This window comes from Orycteropus afer, unplaced genomic scaffold (assembly GCF_000298275.1).
Source record: "Orycteropus afer afer isolate SDZICR_OR568_19922 unplaced genomic scaffold, OryAfe1.0 scaffold00006, whole genome shotgun sequence".
Classification (NCBI taxonomy): domain Eukaryota; kingdom Metazoa; phylum Chordata; class Mammalia; order Tubulidentata; family Orycteropodidae; genus Orycteropus; species Orycteropus afer.
This window is the reverse complement of record NW_006921593.1, coordinates 20,650,527-20,663,998: the sequence shown is the minus strand read 5'-3', so window position 1 is coordinate 20,663,998 and position 13,472 is coordinate 20,650,527. Positions and strand designations below refer to the sequence as shown.

Here is a 13,472-nt window from a genome sequence, read left to right as displayed (position 1 = left end):
AATTACAGATTCTGCCTGGACTGGCACTCGGGCCGCAGGGCAGTGTAAATCCAGACCTTTTCAAGTCTGGCCAAAAATTTGCCATGAATTAAGAGACTGGGGCCCATTTACAATACAGACTAAAAGAGCTCGTGGAGCGCCCAGCGGTGCAGGAGTGAAGGGCCCGACTCCTGATGGGATGATTTTCAAAGCAGCGATTTCACGAAGACTCAGGAAGAAGCCGATTTCATTTCATTTCCATAACAGGCTCCAGACCTTGCGCTTCAGCCTGATCTGAAACCCTGCAACCACTGCTGCACGGCTTCTAGCTGGCAGCCTTTGTTGTCTGCGTGTCCGGCCGGCCTCGCCGCCCGTGACCTCTGCCAAGTGTCTCCGCAGCGGGGCTTGGAGGCCCGGCCTCGCCTGCAAACTGCACTCTGTTCCTCAAGGGCATGTGTGCAGGGGAGCTCCTTCTGCGGCTCCCGCGCAGCTCGGAGCCTGGGCCTGCCCTGGCGGTGGCCATGTGGCTGTGGGAGCCCCCTCCTTCCTGCATCTGGGAAAGCCCATCCGAGCTGCTGACCCCTGAACTGTTAACAGACGAGGGCACCGTGTGGCTCACGGGGGAGGAAAGCATGTGCGGCCCGTGTGCGGCTCCGAACTCCACCCGCTCCGGGACGCCTTGTCTCTGTAGTTCATGCTGGCAAGTGAAGCAGGCGCGGCCCTCGCTGCTCCAACACGGGAGGAGGTGCTAGGGGCCACCACGGGGAGGGCGTGCTCCCCGGGGAAGGTACTCCATCCCAGGGCCCACGGCTGTGTGTGTGCACTTTGAAGCGCGTCCGTGGTGCGGCCCCCAGGCCTGCTACGGAAACACCTGGAAGCAGTTAACCCTCCACAGAGGCAGGGTTGCGATGCTGTGACCCAGGAGACCCTGAGAACAAGGAGGACGCCATGTGCACATTAAAGGGATACTCACCCCAACACCACCACACGGGAGCCGCACGAACACCGACGTGAGGGAACCTGTGGGGACAGGGACGGTCAGGGGCCAGGCCGCCAGCCCAGCCCGCCTGAGGCTGCTGAAGTACAATGTGAGGGCGCTCTGGATGGCTCTCAGCCCGTGTGCAGAGGTGTGGCCCACACTCGTGCCATGCTGGGGCCAGGCCTGTCCGTGGGTGGCTGCTTCCAGTCGCCTCTGGGCGGTGGCTGCGTCTGTGTGTCGGCCTTGGGTGCAGAGCCACGGGGGACGGCCTGGTGTCCTGTCTGGTCAGAAGGTGCCTCTGGGAGCAGCTCCCTGGGGGAGCCCAAAGTCCCAGCTGAGCTGCTGGGTGCCTTCCCAGGAGCGAGCCCTGGGCTCCTAAGGAGTGACGGGGACCACGTCTCACCCCAGAGTCACTGGTTCCCCTGCAGCCCCATGTACAACTCGGGGCACGCATCTGGGCTGGGCAGCCCTCCAGCCCTGAGCAAGACAGGAGGCCCTGACCAAGACCCCTCAGCAATGTGCCCACCTTGCCACCTCCACCGGCAGCACATGCAGCTGACCGAGACCATGGGACAGAGGACCAGCTAGGGGCCCCCAGGAGTTCACCCTCCGTGGAGCTCACACCACGCCAGGGACAGCGCGAGCCCACCAAGAAGTGTCCCTCCTGGAAGTGGGGACCTCAACTGCCTCAAGTGTGCTCTCCCAGCATGAGAGGCCGACCACGGGCCGCGACAGGCAAGGCTGTGACCGGTGGAGTCCTCCTGGGCCCAGGCATGTCAGGGCTCAGCCCTGTTCTGAACGCACGGCTGGCCTCGTGCCGGAGCCGGGGCCGCGGCTCCTGGAGGCGTGTCGACCTGCGTGTCCTCTGCAGCTCTGCTGACTGAGCACCGCACCTCTGTTCAAACCCCGGTGCCTCCCACCACTGGCGCCCGTCTCCCAGGGTGGGTACGGCCCACTCATTGCCTACATCCCTTCCCGCTCCAGTCTCCTAAGCTTCAACTGCAGGGGGGGCACAGGAGTTCTCTGGAGACACTGTCCACGTCAGGGAGAGGGGCCCAGATGTGCCGGCTCGGGACGTGCTAGGTGTCCAAACTCGGCACAGGGCACACTGTCTGTGTTGTCAAAAACAAGAGCAAGATTCTGCACGTGTGTCCTTAGGGGAGAGGGACGGGTCGGCGGGGCTTTCCTCCCGACGATGCCCGGGCCTCCCCCCAGTTCACCGCCAGCAGCGTGGCCCATGGAGACCGTCTTGCTGTCAGTCTTTGCTGCAGTGCTCACCCCAGGACCCTCACACCCCCGTGTCCTCACGTGGTGAGAGCGCCATGCAGCTTGTGGTACTTTATGCTGTACGTCACCTCCATTAACGATACAACCCTTCCTCTGCCACTAAGCCCTGTTTAGAACCTGTCCCTGTGACCACAAGGACACCCAGTCTGACGTCTGTCCTCCCCACAGGGCTATGTCAATGTTGGTTTAAACCCTTCAGGAGCAGGACGAGTCAGTGGGTGACTGTCTCGTGTGGTGTCAGCCTGACATCAAAGAGACTTTAATGCTGCAGGTGTCATCTCCCTCTTCTTTACAGAACGCACCTTCCTGCAACAAACCTACGTGCTGACGTGATCCTGGCCGCACCAAGAGGCTGCTGAGGCAGTCAGAAGGCTGATGGGCCTGAGGGCCTGGTGCGCGGCCACAGAGAGCGGACCGGGCGGCCTCACGGTGGGCCCCTTTCCCTGTGACACGGGGGCCTGCGGGGGTGCCCAGCCAGCACTGGGACACACTGAGAAAGCCCGCAGCCCAGCCCTGACCGCTCCACGCCCTGACGTCTCCGTCAGCTGTGTGTCGTCCCAGTGAACGTCCCCGAGAGGGTCTTAGGGGGCTTCCTGCCTTGCTCATGGTTGGAGGCTCCGGGAACACCCAGATTTGAATCGTGTTTGGAGATGTACACATGATCCGGGGGAGGTGGGTGGAAGCAAGGATGTGGCAGTCCAGTGGCAGGACCCACGAGGCTGCTGTCTACTCTGGCACAGAACGGACCTGAGGCAGGCTCTGTGGTGACAGGAGAGGAGACATGTCTGGCCACCCACATCACCAGCGGCTGCAGCACAGCGACTGGTGGGACCCTCTCTCCCCCTGCTGGCTGGCTGGTTTGAGGGTCTTTCCCCTGGGGAGGGGCCAAGCAAAAACACCCAGGGTGGTGACGCCCCTTCAAGGCCAGAGCTGAGATCATTCCAGGAAGGAAGGGCTGTGCCTGTGCCCGGGGGGTCAGGGTGGGGGCAAGCACCCACTCGAAGAATGGGCTGTGGGACCACCCAACACCCTGTGCCCAGGGAGTGCACATGCTGCCTTGTCCCTGGGAGCCCTGAGTCTGCATCCCTTGGGGCCGGTCCCAGCCCTGAGCTGTCCCAGGGCCGCCCCAGGTCTATTCTCTGGGACTGCCTGTCAGCCCCATAGAGGGGGCGGTTCCTGGAGGGGCGCAGGTCCCGCAGGAGCATCGGGGCCTCCAATTCCATTCCCCCACGTGCCTGCCAGCTCAGTGAGCTGGGTCAACACTCCACATCCTGTGTGCTGCGGGCTGAGAGCCAGAAGGGAGGCCTCTACACCGCGGGTCCGCAGCCTAGCCCCAGCCCCCACAGTGGTTGACAGCCCTCGGGGGCACGGTGGAGACGCTGCCCACACATAGCAGCGGCGACTCTGGACCCAGCGGCGGTGGTGGTGGCTGTGAGATACCTAGAAGATTCTTACTGTCCAGTTTCTGCCGGTTGAGGGGGTTGGTGCCATAGAGCAGCGTGTGGGCCTCTGAGTGCACGGTCTGCAGCTCCTCCAGCGTGGCCTTGCGTCCACGGATACACTGCGGGGGACACAACAGGCCATCACGTGTGAACATCCGCGTGTACCGCGGGGACAGAACAGGCTATCACGCGTGAACGCCCACGGATACACTGCGGGGGACACAACGGGCCATCACGCATGAACACCCACGTGCACTGCAGGAACAGAACGGGCCATCACGCATGAACACCCAGGTGCACTATGGGGACAGAACGGGCCATCACACGCCTGCTGGGCTGTGCTCCTAGCAGAGCCCCGCCCAGGTGAACCCAGCCTCACAGGTGAATGTGTGCGTGCTTGAAGGACCCTCGGAAGGTTCGATCTCGTGACCCCAGCCTTCCCCACGCCCCCTCCACTGTCAGAGTCCCCCACCGTTGGCTGCTCTCCCACCCAACGGCAGCACCTGCTCTCACAACAGCTGACGGCAAAGGCAGAGTGAGCGTCTCCCTCTGGTGCTGGGCAAGTCAGGGATCTGGGACTTGTGCCGAGGGTGGCTGGGCTCTGGGGCCCTTGTTCCTCAGCTGCAGGTCTGAGAGCCCAGGGGCCCGAGTCCTGCCGCTGCGCACCCTGCTCAGGGCTAGACTCCTGGGTGCCGCTCAGACCGGCCCCAGAAGTTCACAGAGACCTAGGGAGCTCCCCGTGAAAGACACCTCTTTGGCCTTGTAGGGGGCAGTGGCCGGGGTGAGAGTTGAGGCCAGCGGCTCTCTGAGAACCGAAGCCTGTGAGCTGCGGTGGTCCACACATGCTTGCTGGGGGGGCGGGGACCAGGGGCCTCAGGTTGCTCAATCCCAACCACCTGGCCTCCACTGGGCTTGGCTTCCATACCTGCCAAGGTGGCATGTGACCAGGTGCTCTGCGGCCCTCACCTGGTGTCCTGCCCCAGGTCTGGCCTCAGGCGGACACTGCACTCTAGGCTTTCCCACACGGCATTCTGTGGTCAGAGACCTGCTGTGCACCCACAGGTGCCCACTTGTGGACTTGGGAGGGACGGGCGGAACCATGCAGGGCTGGGGTTGTGATGCCCTCTGCTCCTCACCCCTCTAAAGACCCCTGAGGGGCCTGTGGTCCTCTCGCCCAGGTCCGTGAATAAGCCAGTGCTGGGAGAAGGAGGCTGAGGGGAGCGTGGTGCTTGTGGGGACACAATGGCCGCACACCACACAGACGCTTGTGAACTGTCAGTGGCCGCCTGCCCTCCTGGGAGCCCATCTACTTGGTGAGGTCTCCCTTGAACTCCCGGACTGAAACACGGACACCCCTCCAGCTGCACGCTCACGGCTCTGGGCAGGAGGCAGCCCTGAGAGAACTTTGACCTTCGTGCTGTGCCTGACCCCTCTCCAGCCTGCCCCCATTTCCTGAAGGCTGTGCCTGGTTGTGGAGGGCAACCCCATGGTTAGCAGGGCAGGGGCAGTGTCGGGGTGGGGCAGGGCAAGGGAGGACTGAACAGGGGCACTTTTCCTCCAGGTTTCAGACCCTCATGGAGGTGCCAAGCAGGCGAGAAGGCGGAGGGAACCAGACGAGTAACTGGGCTCGGGCTTCTGCCGGGCGATGCTGCCCCCCAGTGGTGAAGCCGGAGCGGACAGGCGCTACCGGCAGGTTCCCAACCGCTTGGCATACAGCATGCACTTGGGAGAGGCCTGGAGCAGGCCGGGTGCCCTCCCCTCTGAAGACGGGGGTAGGAAGCTGGTGACCACAGACCCGGCTGACGGAACTCCTAACCACTGCAGGGTCTAAAGGCCGAGCAGGGAACTGAGCGGATTCCGAGACAGCGGGGCCTCTGCAGGCAGACCCACACCGTCCTGTGGCAGCAGCTGCCTGAGGCCAGGCCAGGCCACGGGGTGCTCTAAGGGCCCCTGGGTTTGGGGATTCCAGTGAGGGGCAGGGAGGGGCCGGCAGAGCCCCGTGGAAGCCTCCGGGGCATTGCTGTCCTGGTGCAGCGGCAGGAGAGGGGCACTGTTAGCCTACCCTGAGCCCTCTCCTCACACGGGCCAGCACCAGTGTGGACACCCCTGCCCCCCGAGGGCACATCGGGTGGATGGGGGACCTCGGAATGTCATTCCTCTGAGCCCACTTCCGGCCTTCACAGCCCAATCCTGCTCCCAACACGCCCTAGCCATGTTTAGAGTGCAGCGAACCCAGTCGGGGCGTCGGGCAGGAGGAAGAGCAGACACATGCCCTTTTCAGATGAGCTCAGCGCAGAGTGAGCGGGATTCAGAGCAAACCGAGGTCCACCCATAGCTTGGCCCCGACGTGGAGCACACACGCAGCTAAGGCCTCGGGCTGGGGCCTCTGACCCAGCTCCCAGAGAAGCCTGCAAACGGCTGCGGATGGGTTGACCATGCACATGGGCGCCTGAGGGCGGGGCATGGGCCCTTCCAAAGGGGGAGCAGTGGGGGGGAGGAAGGGCTGCAGCCTTTATGGAGCTGGTCTACACCCACAGGCCCTCACGCCTTCCCAGCCTCCCTCCCACCGGGGCAGCCCTGCCTGCCGGCAGCCACAGTACCTCACACTTGCCACGGAGGCCAGTCTCCTGAAGGCGCGACCAGATGCTCTGGATACGGCCGGCGTGCTCAGGGTGGCTGTTGGTGTTGCCACAGGCGCACTGGTGCTTCAGCATCAGCGTGTCGTACACGAGGCCTGTGGGCACAGACGGTCAGGGCAGGGCCGCGGCCACACGAGGCCACAGTCAGGGCAGGGCTGGTGCCACATGAGGCCACAGTCAGGGCAGGGCCTCAGCCACACGAGGCCACAGTCAGGGCAGGGCCTCAGCCACACGAGGCCACAGTCAGGGCAGGGCCGCGGCCACATGAGGCCTGTGGGCACAGACGGTCAGGGCAGGGCCGGGGCCACACGAGGCCACAGTGAGGGCAGGGCCGCAGCCACAGGAGACCACAGTCAGGGCAGGGCCGGTGCCACACGAGGCCACAGTCAGGGCAGGGCTGGTGCCACACGAGGCCACAGTCAGGGCAGGGCCGCGGCCACACGAGGCCCGTGGGCACAGATGGTCAGGGCAGGACCGCGGCCACACGAGGCCACAGTCAGGGCAGGGCAGAGCCGGGGCCACACACAGCCAGTCAGGGCAGGGCCTTGATGGGACATGTGGGGTCCTATGACTGCTATGACATAGACAATTCTGAGGAGTGATGATTACGGTGCCCTCAGTGGCTGAAGGGGTGATGGGCGGGTTGGCCTGGCCCAAGGCTGCTCATGACCATGGCTGCAGCAGGGCTGTGTGGGGGACCCCGGGGGTACAAGGCAGAGGCAGGCAGGACACCAGGACTGCCGCCACCTTGTGGCCTCTCTTGGTCCACACTGCAGACGGTGGCTGACACTGGGAGACCAGAGGCTGGTTCTGCAGACACCCCTTTTTCTGGCGATGGGTCAGCCCTCTGTTAAGCTACGGTGGTGGAACGGAGCTGCCCAGCCCCCTGAGGGTCAGAGGGAGAGGAAGAGCCTCCCGGGTGCCGGGTGTGGTGTGAGCATAGGCATGCCCCTCTGGAGTCAGTGCACAGAAGCAGCGACAGAGCTGGAGCCTGAGGTGTGGGCCTGGCGTGAGCTAAGGGTGGTGGCACCCGCAGAGTGAGGACTGTGCCATGGGGTCTGGGGCACCCGTGGGTAGGTAGTGGGAGGGAGTCACCCAGTGGGACCTTGCTGAGTGCTGTCCAAGGGGCACGGGCCCCTCCGGGGACCTGCGGCGCTGGGGCCTGCTTGTCTAACCCCCCCTCTGCATGAGGGCAGGCTGCAGACGCCACCCCTGCTGCCCCACCGAGAACAGCACCACCCACGAGGCTGCTACACAGGAAGCTGGACAGGGCCCACGATGCCCCCCACAGGGCCCACCTGCCCCCCACGCCCAGGCAAAGGCAGTGCCCTACCTGTCGTGAAGCGCGGCTTGGCGGGGGGCTCCTGCACAGACATGGGGAAGGTGGCGGCCGCGGGGGATGACTGTGCCCGGGACAGGGGCCGGTGGCCGCCGAAGGAAGCGGGGATGCCGGCGGCCTCCATGGAGGCCTGGTAGCTCCTCAGCTGGTGGATCCGCTGCTGCTCCAGGAGAAGGGCTTGCTGGGGGGGGGGGGGAGAGGCCCTTCTGTCCCTTCAGCGTCATTCCACGCCTCAGGGCTCAGGGGTTATGCGCGCGCATATCCCTTTCTCGCAAACCATCTGTCCACCCACCATCCATTTATGCACCCACCCACCAAGACACCCCTCCACCCACCCACCCACTCATCATCCCTCTCCATACACACCCATTATGCACCCACCCATCACCCATCACCATCCACCCATTCACCTACCCACCCACCCATCATCCATTTACCCACAGATCCATCCATCTGCCCAGCCACACATCCTCTCACCCATTTATCCACCCATCCATCAACACACTCCTCCATTCACCCACCTATCCACCACCCATCCATCCATGCATTCACCACCCATCCACCCATCTACCCACCCACCTACTCACCCATCATGCACCATTCATCTACCTACCCACCCACCCAATCATCTACCCAAACATCTCTCCGTTCCTGAGCACACAAGAGGCTGGCCCCGCAGCTCATGGGCAGCCTGCTGGAATGGGGCCACCAGAGGCCCGGGAGGAGCCCCCAGCTGGTGGGCAGTCTGCCTTGTACTTGTGTGTACCCAGAGGGCAGGTCTTTGGGGTGTGTGGTGATGTGGGAAATGCCTGTTCCCCACGGCAGGCTTTGAGAGGGTCCAAGCAGAGAATAGGCACACAGAGCCCCCACCTTCAGGGACCCCACATTCTGGTGGGAGGGCAGGCTTTCCAGAGGGATCAAGGCCTCTTCCTAATCACACTGTGGTTTAAGGGCTCGGGATGGCGGAGAAAAGCAGCAGGAGGGGAGAAGAAGGGCCCACTGAGGGCCAGGCACTGGACACGGAACGTGAGCCAGGCCGAGGGCTGGACCCAGTGGGTCGTGTCTGAGAGCTCTGGGCAGAGACCACACTGTGGCCCCTTCAGGCTCCCTGATGCTCTTGACCACAACGCACTTCACCAGCCGTCAGAGCCCTGGATGGGAAAGGCCTCTCCAGTGAAGTGCTAACTCACTCCCTCTTCACAGGCCACTCTCCTGTCTGCCCTTCATCACACCACACGCCTAGGCCAGGACAGGGCGTGCTCCACAGGAAAGATGACATGTGCCACTCAACTTCCAACACCTGGGCCACCTCAGGGACCAGGACCGGGGCCAGTGCAGCAGCTGGGGTCCTGGAGGCTGGAGGGGTGGACGCCCCTCTGAGGTGGGCGTTTGCTGGGCAGGGGTGGGGACCCCGATGGTCCATCCCTGGACCCAATTTGGACATTTCTCAACAAAAATGACCAGAGTGAAAAGGCGGGTGAGAAGAACAGACAAATATTGTCACGGAAACATTTTCACATAAACCAATCCTGTGTGACCAGCTGGCTGCTGTGAGACAACAGGGCTCCATGGACCAGGAAGACATCATTTAACACCTGAGAAACCCCAGGCACCTTCCAAAGCGGCAACGGCCCACACTGATGGTGAGGAGCTGTGGACCGGGTATCGCAGTGGCTGAAGGCTGGCTGCGCTATAAATCACCCCCACTCTCGGGCCCAGTGTGCACACGTGAAGGGCACAATGAGCGTCTTCCCTACTGACGGTGACTGAAGAGGGGGTTTGGGCTGCTCAGCCGTGGCCTGGGAGCCTGGCTGAGTCATCTGAGGCGTGAGGCCGAGAGGGGACCGGGCAGGTTCTGCCGGCTGAGAGGTGGACGGGAGTCCCCAGGGGTGGTCTGCCCAGCTCTTCTCCAGAGCCTTGCCAAGGCGGCGAGAGAGTGAGCAGCCGAGTCCAAGGTCAGAGGCCCAGGGCAGGCGAAACAGCCTTGGGGCCTATGGCTCCCATCTCCAGTCCCAACTCAGTCCATTGAGCAGGTTTCACTCCGGAGGGACCGTCAGTGCTGAGCCTGGGGGCACAAACAGGCTGGGAAGAGAGGCTGTGTTGCCACGTGCCCAGTTCTCCTGCCTTCAGCATCAGGGCCCGGAAGGAGCAAGAGGCAGGAAACCTCTAGGATACGGAGACTGGGGAGAGCTGAGCTCCCCGTTCAAAGAGTCCAGGGGCGGGGGCGGGGGCGGGGTCAGGACACAACCCCAAAGGGTCTCTTCTCTCTGAGAGCTCTGTGCCCTTGCGTTAGCCTCTCAATCAGGGGGTGCACGTGGCCAGTGTGTGCCCCCAGCTGCTAGCCCCAAGGTTGCTGGCTGCAGCGCACCAGTGGTGTCTCGGCGGGAAGGCCCGGTGATCACTCCCCAGGAGCCACCCACTGAAGCCCCAGGGAACGCAGGTCCACTCTGACACACAGGGGCGCCAGGAGTCAGAACTGACTCCATGCAAGAGAGTAACACCGGCGATCTCGCCCTCCGACGGACGTCACCAGCTTAACAAACACTAACGGTGCACAGGCGACTCGCCCGGTCTGCGGTCCCTCCTGCTAAACGCGTGCCCAGCCCCCGACAGGGTGGCAGCCTGCCGCCCCCCAGAGCACACGGAAGGTGATTGCTTGCAGAGCCCGCTCCACGCTCGGAACACAACGCTGGTTTCTCTAAACAAACACCGCTCGCCTTGTCACCGACCAGACACCGCCGCCAACAGGACCCATAAGGCACTTTCCCGCTGACGTCAGTGGGAGGCCAGCACACTGGGTCTCAGGTGTGGGAAGAGCTCTGCTTCCTTCAGGGGCTGCCTACAGGTTTGGGGGTGAGAGCACAGGCCCTGTGGAACAGGATCCTAGGGTCTTTCCAACAGCCGTGACGTTTCCACACACGTTGGGGCTACAGGACTTTGTGGTGCTGTTGTCGTCAGGTGCCGCTGAGTCAGCTCCGACCCACAGCGACCTCACGTCAACAGAAGGAAACACTGCCGGTCCCGCGCCAGCCTCACGGTCCCTGCCAGACCTGAGCCCATCGCAGCAGCCACCGTGTCAGTCCATCTCGTCAAGGGCCTTCCCTGCTTTTGTTGACCCTCCACTTTACCAAGCCTGACGTCCTTCTCCAGGGAATGGTCCCTTCTGACAACGTGACCAAAGTAGGGGAGATGAAGTCTGGCCATTCTCGCTTCCAAGGAGCATTCCAGCTGCACTTCCTCCGGGACGGAACTGTCAGCCCTTCTGGCACTCCACGGTGCTTTCACTATTCTTTGCCACCACAACTCAAAAGCATCGACTCTTCTTTAGGTTCCTTTGTAGATGGCGCTAACAAAGGGGGCTCAGAAAGTCCGATGTGGAAGCCGTGCTATCGGTGGGCACTGCTTCACCTCCCCAGCCGTGGGGGTTGGAAGCCGTGCAGTGCCCAGTCAGTACAGAACGTCCCTAATGGAGACCTCAGACCTGACACGTGTGCACGGCAGGGGGGCCTGGCTGCCCCAGTGGAGTCCAGGGAGTGAGGCTGCGTCATTCTGCCCTGTGGTGAGGGCTTTAAACCCTGGGTGGGGATGAAATTAAGTGGCAGCTCCCATGTTCAGAGGTGTGGCTGGGGCTGTGGGAAGCAGTGGGGACCTTCCACCTAGGTAGTCATGGAGCCAGGAGGTGTGCTGGCAGCTGGGAGGCTGAGGCAGCCAGTGGGAAGGGGGGATGGGCAGGGGCCTGTGCCCCAAACACAGCACCTGTTGGGGCTGCCCCTGGGGGAGAGGGGGCCCATCAGATCACACCCGCCAGCATCCTGGCTCCGGTCTCCGCCTAACAGGCGACAGATGGCCCTGATGCCTCCATGGCTTCGTGTATGGGGCTCTGCTCGGTGGCCAGCTGTCCCACACGTGCCTGTCAGCTTGGTGGTTTTGTTTTTCGCCGCAGGTTAATACACTATCAACAGGGCTTGTGCTTCAGTCACTTGTGAACGTGGTGAGTGTGTGTCAGGTCCCCAGAACCTGACCAGCTCCCAGTTCCCAATCACACTGTTGCTCGGATCTGTAAGCCTGGGCACAAGAAGGCCGTGGCGTCTGGGCCCACCTGCCTCCCCTTCCAGCGAATGAACAACTGATCCACCATCTCCCCCTTCAGCGGTCACGCTGAGTCCCGTCAGAGTCTGGACTCTGCTTTGCTCTACAGCCCATGGACCTGGAGGAACATCATCCCTGGGGGCCTGAATCTGACTGAAAAGCAGGTGCCACACAGCCCTTACGAGCCTCACGCCACTCAGGCCTCTCTGTGCCATGGGGCCAGTGCAAAAGGGAAAGCTAACCCAAGGGACTGCCAGGCTCCCAGGGAGACAGGGCAGCGGAGAGCCCGGGCTCCATGACTGCTGGGCGCCGCCCCGTCTACCTGTCTGAAGAGCAGCTCCTGGTCGGTGGCCGGGCGTGGGCCTGCCTCCGCCTCCTCCTCGTCACTCTCCACGGGCTCCTGCTTCACCTGCACGCCGGCCGGCGACAGCATCCCCTTGTGGCCGGGGAGCCGGTCCAGGTAGGGCTCCTCCAGAAGAGCCTGGTGCTCCCGGAGCTCCTCCTCCGTCTCCTCTGGGTGGCTCTCAGGTTGCCGGGTCGGCTCACTCGGCTTGGGGATGATCTGCAAGTGGGGGGACAGATGGTGACGGGCGGGGACCCCATGGCCACTGGGGTGTCGGGGGGGTAGGCCAGGGGGCACAGACAGTGGCAGGCGGGGACCCACGGCCACTGAGGTGTAGAGTGGCAGCCGGGCGGCTCTGGGGACGCTTCCATCCCACACTGTGTGGCACTGGGTGAATGCACTTGGCTGCTCACCAGAGCGCGGATTCCCCAGGAGGACCTCAGAAAAAAAGCCTGGCCATTTCCCTCTCAGTAGCCAGCCTGAGCATGGCTCGCAGACGCACGAGTGGGCCCACGCAGGTGAGCAGAGTTGCACACTGGCCAGCCGCAGCTGGGGTCTGACTCCTGCCGGAGCAGCATGTGTTTCCCAGTAGCCCCGGTCCTCAGCAGCACGTGTTTGCCCTCCAGTGCTGGCACTCGGGGGAGGAGTCACTCACGATGGGGTGCCTTAGCCTGTGACACCCTCCTTTCCCGCTGCTACTTGGTCCCCCTGAGGAGGAACCTCTGTGAGCTTGGAGGTGTAGTGGGGCTCCAAACCCCAAGGACATCTTGCTCATGGGCAAATGTAGTGCCAACTCTAGTGACTTGGAAGTGTGCTTTGAGGCCCAGGCCACGGTAACTATGGACGCTTGTGTCGGGGTCTGCTTCCTGAAGACAGGCCTGGCAAATGTCCTTATGAAGCCAAAGAAAGCTACGCAGGTGAGCAGACTGTTCCACACACTCTGCAGCAAGCGCCTCACACGCGTGATGCTTTCCAACTGGACTCATGTTTCTGAGGAGCATGGGGTCTGAGTAGCGCCCCCACGAGAAGGAGGGCTGAGCGGCAACTCCGGGCACATCCCGTCCCTGCAGCGTTTGCCTGAACCCCCCAGCGTCTCCCCTCTGGCACTTTCCCTGACTCGAGGGCAAAGCAGCCCAAGCTGGGCCATGGAGCTACAGGAACACCCGCTGGCTGTGCCAAAGCGCTGGCTGGTCCGCAGACCCACCTCCGGCGCGCAGAGCCCTGCCCCGCAGACCCACCTCGGGTAGGCAGAGCCCCGCCCCGCAGACCCACCTCAGGCAGGCAGAGCCCCGCCCCGCACCCCGCCTCGGGCAGGCAGAGCCCCGCCCCGCAGACCCGCCTCAGGCAGGCAGAGCCCCGCCCCCGCAGCCCCGCC

General features: G+C 63.3%; 1 protein-coding gene across 1 annotated transcript in view; it reads right to left on the bottom strand.

Moving 5' to 3' along the window:
* The window catches only part of HDAC4 (histone deacetylase 4), a 79,115-nt gene that overhangs the window by 27,325 nt on the left and 38,318 nt on the right, over positions 1–13,472 (bottom strand). The window contains exons 9-13 of the mRNA XM_007943497.1: positions 12,077–12,316; positions 7,660–7,846; positions 6,288–6,421; positions 3,686–3,806; positions 953–999 (exon numbers count right to left, since the gene is read on the bottom strand). Of these exons, the coding sequence (XP_007941688.1) occupies positions 953–999; positions 3,686–3,806; positions 6,288–6,421; positions 7,660–7,846; positions 12,077–12,316 (729 nt within the window). The remainder of the gene's footprint in view (positions 1–952; positions 1,000–3,685; positions 3,807–6,287; positions 6,422–7,659; positions 7,847–12,076; positions 12,317–13,472) is intronic.